At 45.9% G+C, this 9,092-nt stretch overlaps 1 protein-coding gene across 1 annotated transcript in view; it reads right to left on the reverse strand.

Annotated features, from left to right (window-relative positions):
• TMIE (transmembrane inner ear) overlaps positions 1 to 9,092 on the reverse strand; it is a 16,925-nt gene that overhangs the window by 7,410 nt on the left and 423 nt on the right. The window contains exon 2 of the mRNA XM_017746766.1: positions 1,709 to 1,826. Coding sequence (XP_017602255.1) covers positions 1,709 to 1,826 — 118 coding nt within the window. The remainder of the gene's footprint in view (positions 1 to 1,708; positions 1,827 to 9,092) is intronic.

Below are 9,092 nucleotides of genomic sequence, written 5' to 3' on the forward strand. Positions count from 1 at the left end.
TTTATATTTTCATATTTTTATTTTTTATTTTTATATTTTTATACATTTTTATATTTTTATATTTTTGAATTATTTTTATATTTTTATATTTTCGAATTATTTTTACATTTTTATTTCTATATTTTTACGGTTTTACATTTTTACATTTTTAATTTCCTATTTTTACCTTTCTTTCTGTCTTTTTCAATTTCCTCCTTGTCGATCCCATTCCAGTTTTGAATTCCCTCCTTTCCTATGGATTTTATTCCTCCCAAATCCCATCTCCAGCAGGAGCAGCCACAGGGGCGGAGTTTGTGCCGTTCCCACTCCGGATTCCCGCTGGGAATTTCCAGTTCGGAGCTGGGACTTCCCTCAGGAATTCTCCTCTAATTCCAGGATATCTGGAAGGAATCCAGGATGATCTGGGATCACCCCCAGGAAAGAATTCCCTTGGAAAGGGATTCCAGGTGGGAATCCTCCGGGATCACTCCCAGGAAAGGAATTCCCTTGGAAAGGGATTCCAGGTGGGAATCTCCAGTTTGGAGCTGGGACTTCCCTCAGGAATTACCACACGCAGCCGGGAATTCCATCCCACGGGAATTCCCTAATTCCAGGATATCTGGAAGGAATCCAGGACGCTCCGGGATCACTCCCAAGGAAGGAATTCCCAGGTGGGAATCTCCAGTCTGGAGCCCAGGAATTACCACACTCAGCTGGGATCTTCCCTCAGGAATTCTCCTCTAATTCCAGGATATTTGGAAGGAATCCAGGATGTTCTGGGATCACCCCCAGGAAAGAATTTCCTTGGAAAGGGATTCCAGGTGGGAATCCCCAGTTTGGCGCCCAGGAATTCCCGCGGGATGGAATTCCCAGCTGTGTGTGGTAATTCCTGGGCTCCAGACTGGAGATTCCACCTGAAATCCCTTTCCAAGGGAATTCCTTCCTTGGGAGTGATCCCGGAGCGTCCTGGATTCCTTCCAGATATCCTGGTCTCGGATGCCCATTCCAACCCATTCCAAGGGGTGTCCTGAGGGAAATTTGGGAATTTCAGGGCACAGGGAATGTGGAGAGCTCTTCCCAGGGAGGGAATTGCACAGGGATGAAGCCGGATGGAATTCCAGTTGGGAACGGCCGTATCCGGAGAGATCCCGATCCCATCCCAAAAAACCCCCGGGATTGAAAATCCCTGCTAAAACCACGTGGAAAACCTCGGAATCCCAAATATTCCAGTTGGGAACGGCCGTATCCGGAGAGATCCCGATCCCATCCCAAAAAACCCCCGGGATTGAAAATCCCTGCTAAAACCACGTGGAAAACCTCGGAATCCCAAATATTCCAGTTGGGAACGGCCGTATCCGGAGAGATCCCGATCCCATCCCAAAAAACCCCCGGGATTGAAAATCCCTGCTAAAACCACGTGGAAAACCTCGGAATCCCAAACATTCCAGTGGTAGAATCCCCAAAAAATTCCTTCTTCTGGAAGACGGCGCTTCCCATGGGAATGAAACGGTCTTGGATGCCCATTCCCACCCGAAGCATTCCAGGATTCCCTGCCAGGCTCCCACACGGATCGGGGCGGGAATGTCTCCTCTGGGATGGCCCCAGCTGATCCCAAGATGAATCCATGGTGCTTCCCTCAAGGATCCCTCATTCCCGGGATCCCAAAAAGCGCCCTGGGGACTTTTCCAGGGGCAAATTCCAGGGGAGGAACGGGAATTCTGGGACTCACTGATGGACAGGACGAAGAGGGCGAAGATCCCGACCACCTGCCAGAGGCGGAGCCCCCAGATGACCACGGTCTCTGACGTCACCGGATCCGGCTTTTTCTTGGGAGGCGCCGTGGTGGCCTGGGAAAAAGGGAGGGAAAAACAGCGGGAAAAGGGGATTTTGGGGGAAAAACAGCAGGAAAAGGGGATTTTGGGAAAAAAGGAGGAAAATCAGTAGGAAAATGGGATTTTGGGAAAAAGGGAGGGAAAAACAGCGGGAAAAGGGGATTTTGGGGGAAAAACAGCAGGAAAAGGGGATTTTGGGAAAAAAGGAGGAAAATCAGTAGGAAAATGGGATTTTGGGAAAAAGGGAGGGAAAAACAGCGGGAAAAGGGGATTTTGGGGGAAAAACAGCAGGAAAAGGGGATTTTGGGAAAAAAGGAGGAAAATCAGTAGGAAAATGGGATTTTGGGAAAAAGGGAGGGAAAAACAGCGGGAAAAGGGGATTTTGGGGGAAAAACAGCAGGAAAAGGGGATTTTGGGAAAAAAGGAGGAAAATCAGTAGGAAAATGGGATTTTGGGAAAAAGGGAGGGAAAAACAGCGGGAAAAGGGGATTTTGGGGGAAAAACAGCAGGAAAAGGGGATTTTGGGAAAAAAGGAGGAAAATCAGTAGGAAAATGGGATTTTGGGAAAAAGGGAGGGAAAAACAGCGGGAAAAGGGGATTTTGGGGGAAAAACAGCAGGAAAAGGGGATTTTGGGAAAAAAGGAGGAAAATCAGTAGGAAAATGGGATTTTGGGAAAAAGGGAGGGAAAAACAGCGGGAAAAGGGGATTTTGGGGGAAAAACAGCAGGAAAAGGGGATTTTGGGAAAAAAGGAGGAAAATCAGTAGGAAAATGGGATTTTGGGAAAAAGGGAGGGAAAAACAGCGGGAAAAGGGGATTTTGGGGGAAAAACAGCAGGAAAAGGGGATTTTGGGAAAAAAGGAGGAAAATCAGTAGGAAAATGGGATTTTGGGAAAAAGGGAGGGAAAAACAGCGGGAAAAGGGGATTTTGGGGGAAAAACAGCAGGAAAAGGGGATTTTGGGAAAAAAGGAGGAAAATCAGTAGGAAAATGGGATTTTGGGAAAAAGGGAGGGAAAAACAGCGGGAAAAGGGGATTTTGGGGGAAAAACAGCAGGAAAAGGGGATTTTGGGAAAAAAGGAGGAAAATCAGTAGGAAAATGGGATTTTGGGAAAAAGGGAGGGAAAAACAGCGGGAAAAGGGGATTTTGGGGGAAAAACAGCAGGAAAAGGGGATTTTGGGAAAAAAGGAGGAAAATCAGTAGGAAAATGGGATTTTGGGAAAAAGGGAGGGAAAAACAGCGGGAAAAGGGGATTTTGGGGGAAAAACAGCAGGAAAAGGGGATTTTGGGAAAAAAGGAGGAAAATCAGTAGGAAAATGGGATTTTGGGAAAAAGGGAGGGAAAAACAGCGGGAAAAGGGGATTTTGGGGGAAAAACAGCAGGAAAAGGGGATTTTGGGAAAAAAGGAGGAAAATCAGTAGGAAAATGGGATTTTGGGAAAAAGGGAGGGAAAAACAGCGGGAAAAGGGGATTTTGGGGGAAAAACAGCAGGAAAAGGGGATTTTGGGAAAAAAGGAGGAAAATCAGTAGGAAAATGGGATTTTGGGAAAAAGGGAGGGAAAAACAGCGGGAAAAGGGGATTTTGGGGGAAAAACAGCAGGAAAAGGGGATTTTGGGAAAAAAGGAGGAAAATCAGTAGGAAAATGGGATTTTGGGAAAAAGGGAGGGAAAAACAGCGGGAAAAGGGGATTTTGGGGGAAAAACAGCAGGAAAAGGGGATTTTGGGAAAAAAGGAGGAAAATCAGTAGGAAAATGGGATTTTGGGAAAAAGGGAGGGAAAAACAGCGGGAAAAGGGGATTTTGGGGGAAAAACAGCAGGAAAAGGGGATTTTGGGAAAAAAGGAGGAAAATCAGTAGGAAAATGGGATTTTGGGAAAAAGGGAGGGAAAAACAGCGGGAAAAGGGGATTTTGGGGGAAAAACAGCAGGAAAAGGGGATTTTGGGAAAAAAGGAGGAAAATCAGTAGGAAAATGGGATTTTGGGAAAAAGGGAGGGAAAAACAGCGGGAAAAGGGGATTTTGGGGGAAAAACAGCAGGAAAAGGGGATTTTGGGAAAAAAGGAGGAAAATCAGTAGGAAAATGGGATTTTGGGAAAAAGGGAGGGAAAAACAGCGGGAAAAGGGGATTTTGGGGGAAAAACAGCAGGAAAAGGGGATTTTGGGAAAAAAGGAGGAAAATCAGTAGGAAAATGGGATTTTGGGAAAAAGGGAGGGAAAAACAGCGGGAAAAGGGGATTTTGGGGGAAAAACAGCAGGAAAAGGGGATTTTGGGAAAAAAGGAGGAAAATCAGTAGGAAAATGGGATTTTGGGAAAAAGGGAGGGAAAAACAGCGGGAAAAGGGGATTTTGGGGGAAAAACAGCAGGAAAAGGGGATTTTGGGAAAAAAGGAGGAAAATCAGTAGGAAAATGGGATTTTGGGAAAAAGGGAGGGAAAAACAGCGGGAAAAGGGGATTTTGGGGGAAAAACAGCAGGAAAAGGGGATTTTGGGAAAAAAGGAGGAAAATCAGTAGGAAAATGGGATTTTGGGAAAAAGGGAGGGAAAAACAGCGGGAAAAGGGGATTTTGGGGGAAAAACAGCAGGAAAAGGGGATTTTGGGAAAAAAGGAGGAAAATCAGTAGGAAAATGGGATTTTGGGAAAAAGGGAGGGAAAAACAGCGGGAAAAGGGGATTTTGGGGGAAAAACAGCAGGAAAAGGGGATTTTGGGAAAAAAGGAGGAAAATCAGTAGGAAAATGGGATTTTGGGAAAAAGGGAGGGAAAAACAGCGGGAAAAGGGGATTTTGGGGGAAAAACAGCAGGAAAAGGGGATTTTGGGAAAAAAGGAGGAAAATCAGTAGGAAAATGGGATTTTGGGAAAAAGGGAGGGAAAAACAGCGGGAAAAGGGGATTTTGGGGGAAAAACAGCAGGAAAAGGGGATTTTGGGAAAAAAGGAGGAAAATCAGTAGGAAAATGGGATTTTGGGAAAAAGGGAGGGAAAAACAGCGGGAAAAGGGGATTTTGGGGGAAAAACAGCAGGAAAAGGGGATTTTGGGAAAAAAGGAGGAAAATCAGTAGGAAAATGGGATTTTGGGAAAAAGGGAGGGAAAAACAGCGGGAAAAGGGGATTTTGGGGGAAAAACAGCAGGAAAAGGGGATTTTGGGAAAAAAGGAGGAAAATCAGTAGGAAAATGGGATTTTGGGAAAAAGGGAGGGAAAAACAGCGGGAAAAGGGGATTTTGGGGGAAAAACAGCAGGAAAAGGGGATTTTGGGAAAAAAGGAGGAAAATCAGTAGGAAAATGGGATTTTGGGAAAAAGGGAGGGAAAAACAGCGGGAAAAGGGGATTTTGGGGGAAAAACAGCAGGAAAAGGGGATTTTGGGAAAAAAGGAGGAAAATCAGTAGGAAAATGGGATTTTGGGAAAAAGGGAGGGAAAAACAGCGGGAAAAGGGGATTTTGGGGGAAAAACAGCAGGAAAAGGGGATTTTGGGAAAAAAGGAGGAAAATCAGTAGGAAAATGGGATTTTGGGAAAAAGGGAGGGAAAAACAGCGGGAAAAGGGGATTTTGGGGGAAAAACAGCAGGAAAAGGGGATTTTGGGAAAAAAGGAGGAAAATCAGTAGGAAAATGGGATTTTGGGAAAAAGGGAGGGAAAAACAGCGGGAAAAGGGGATTTTGGGGGAAAAACAGCAGGAAAAGGGGATTTTGGGAAAAAAGGAGGAAAATCAGTAGGAAAATGGGATTTTGGGAAAAAGGGAGGGAAAAACAGCGGGAAAAGGGGATTTTGGGGGAAAAACAGCAGGAAAAGGGGATTTTGGGAAAAAAGGAGGAAAATCAGTAGGAAAATGGGATTTTGGGAAAAAGGGAGGGAAAAACAGCGGGAAAAGGGGATTTTGGGGGAAAAACAGCAGGAAAAGGGGATTTTGGGAAAAAAGGAGGAAAATCAGTAGGAAAATGGGATTTTGGGAAAAAGGGAGGGAAAAACAGCGGGAAAAGGGGATTTTGGGGGAAAAACAGCAGGAAAAGGGGATTTTGGGAAAAAAGGAGGAAAATCAGTAGGAAAATGGGATTTTGGGAAAAAGGGAGGGAAAAACAGCGGGAAAAGGGGATTTTGGGGGAAAAACAGCAGGAAAAGGGGATTTTGGGAAAAAAGGAGGAAAATCAGTAGGAAAATGGGATTTTGGGAAAAAGGGAGGGAAAAACAGCGGGAAAAGGGGATTTTGGGGGAAAAACAGCAGGAAAAGGGGATTTTGGGAAAAAAGGAGGAAAATCAGTAGGAAAATGGGATTTTGGGAAAAAGGGAGGGAAAAACAGCGGGAAAAGGGGATTTTGGGGGAAAAACAGCAGGAAAAGGGGATTTTGGGAAAAAAGGAGGAAAATCAGTAGGAAAATGGGATTTTGGGAAAAAGGGAGGGAAAAACAGCGGGAAAAGGGGATTTTGGGGGAAAAACAGCAGGAAAAGGGGATTTTGGGAAAAAAGGAGGAAAATCAGTAGGAAAATGGGATTTTGGGAAAAAGGGAGGGAAAAACAGCGGGAAAAGGGGATTTTGGGGGAAAAACAGCAGGAAAAGGGGATTTTGGGAAAAAAGGAGGAAAATCAGTAGGAAAATGGGATTTTGGGAAAAAGGGAGGGAAAAACAGCGGGAAAAGGGGATTTTGGGGGAAAAACAGCAGGAAAAGGGGATTTTGGGAAAAAAGGAGGAAAATCAGTAGGAAAATGGGATTTTGGGAAAAAGGGAGGGAAAAACAGCGGGAAAAGGGGATTTTGGGGGAAAAACAGCAGGAAAAGGGGATTTTGGGAAAAAAGGAGGAAAATCAGTAGGAAAATGGGATTTTGGGAAAAAGGGAGGGAAAAACAGCGGGAAAAGGGGATTTTGGGGGAAAAACAGCAGGAAAAGGGGATTTTGGGAAAAAGGGGAAGGAAAAACAGCAGGGAAAGGAGTTTTTGGGGAAAAAGGGAGGGAAAAATAGCAGGAAAAGGTGATTTTTGGGGAAAAACAGCAGGAAAAGGGGATTTTGGGAAAAAAAGGGAGGGAAAAAAGCAGGAAAAGGTGATTTTGGGAAAAAGGGGAAGGAAAAACGCGGGAAAAGGGGATTTTGGGAAAAAAAGGGAGGGAAAAAAGCAGGAAAAGGTGATTTTGGGAAAAAGGGGAAGGAAAAACGCGGGAAAAGGGGATTTTGGGAAAAAAGGGAGGGAACACTGCAGGAAAAGCGGATTTCGGGGAAAAAAGGGAGGAAAGCAGTGGGAAAAGAGGATTTGGGGAAAAAGGGGAAGGAAAAAAAAGCCGGAAAAGGGGATTTTGGGAAAAAGGGGAGGGAAAAACACGGGAAAAGGAATTTTTGGGAAAAAAGGGAGAGAAAAACAGCAGGAAAAGGGGATTTTGGGAAAAAAGGGTGGGAAAACAGGCGGAAAAGGTGATTTTGGGGAAAAAATGAGGGAAAACAGCAGGAAAAGGGGATTTTGGGAAAAATTGGCATCTCCAAGGGAAAAAAAGGGATTTCCTCCTCAATAATCCCCCAAATCCTCACGTGAGGTTGGAATCCCAGGGAAAAAAGGGAATTCCCGAGTTTTAGTGGATTCCTGAGGTTGGTTTTCCATGGGGATGCCGGGATTGAATTCCAGAGGTGCCAAGGAGAAGGATAAATCCGGGAATTACGGATTTGGGGGCCGTAAAGGACGTTTTAGAAGCGGAATTTTTGGGGAAGGTCCGGGAATTTGGGGATCAGCTGGATCCCAAAGATTCGGGGAAACGGGAAAAGCCGTTTCTCTGGGAAAATCCATGGAATGGGCTGGGTGAGGAGGCAGGATTGGGAGAGGGATGGAGACAAAATCCCGGGATTTCCCCCCATCTAAAGCCGTATAAACACAGGGAAAGGGATTCTTCGAAAAATTCCCAGATTTCCTGAGGCCCCGGGATGGAATTCCTGGAGAAGCTGTGGCTGCTCCATGCCCGGAATTATCCAAGGCCAGCTTGGATCCACCTGGGCCAGTGGCAGCTCATCCCATGATCCCGAAATTCCCTCCCAGACCAACCCATCCCGGAATTCTCTGATGCTCTTCCCAAATTTTGGGATCACTTCCAGCTCCGGGAATTTTTCCAGAGGCCTGGGAGCGAGCCAAGCTTTTCCTCAACCAAATCCAAGATTTAAAGGGATTTTCCCTCTTTTCTCCCAGATATTTCCTTCCTTTCATTCCTTTATTTTTCCTTATTTTTGGGGGGTTTTTTTGGGAATTTTTTCGCTGCCGGAATTATTTCCCTCTCCGGCTTTTTTTCCCCTCCTCCCTTTGCTCCAGCCTGGCTGAGCCGGAATCGAATTATTCAGGATAACTCCATTATCCAATTATTTCCAGGAAAAAAAAAAAAACCCTCCTCGCTGAGCCTCTGCTTTTCCAGGAAAAACCCTGGGATAAACAAAGCAGATCCCGAAATTCTCCCCGCTTTATCCCGGTTTTTGTGGCTTTGATGTTCCCAGGACGATTCCTGGGAATTCTCCGGAATAAAACGGATGGAAAATTTTCCAGCTGCCTGGACCGTGCCTGCTCATCCTGGGATTCAGGGATGGATAATTCGGGAATTCGGCGCTGTCAGGGGAGGTTCTGCCTCACTTCTCCCCTTGGGAGAGGTCGGAGAGCTCGGAAAACCTGGAATTATCCCTGGGGGAGCTGGGAAAGGATTCCTGGGGATTTATGGAATGCTCAGGTAGGATGGGATGGAAAATCAGGGATTATGGGAATGGGATAAGCGGAGGGTTGGGAATGAGCTGGAAGTGGGGATGGATGTGAGCTGGGAATTCCCGCTTTTTGGGGATGAGCTGCTGAATTCCACAGGGCCTGGAAATCAGGGAAAGGGAGGGATGAGAGGCTGGAAATCCTGGGAAAATTCCTGGCTTTATCCCAATCCCAGAAATCCCAGCAAAGTTCTGCTCCAGAAATTCCAGCCTGGAGCAGCGACTCCAACAGGGAATGGGATCCAGAGGGGGAAAAGTGAAAGTTTTTGGGAGCTGGGATTTTTCCAGGCAGGATTTTCCCCTCTGGAATCGATATCAGGGGTGGGGGGGTCAGGAGCTGCTCTTCCATCCCGGGTCATTCCCAGTTTTTCCATAGGGAGCTGGAGTGGGAATGCAGAGTCATCCTTAGGGATGATTGCGGAGAGGGGAGGAATTCCCTCCGAATTCCAGGTTTTTACAGGATTCCAGGGAATGAGGGAAGGCAGGAGAAGGAAAACACATCCCAAAGGTTTCCCTTGGCAATATACATCGGGAACAGGATTTTTGGGATCATTTCAGGCCTTTTTTTCCCCCCC

This window comes from Corvus brachyrhynchos, unplaced genomic scaffold, assembly GCF_000691975.1.
Source record: "Corvus brachyrhynchos isolate BGI_N302 unplaced genomic scaffold, ASM69197v1 scaffold18, whole genome shotgun sequence".
Taxonomy (NCBI): Eukaryota; Metazoa; Chordata; class Aves; order Passeriformes; family Corvidae; genus Corvus; species Corvus brachyrhynchos.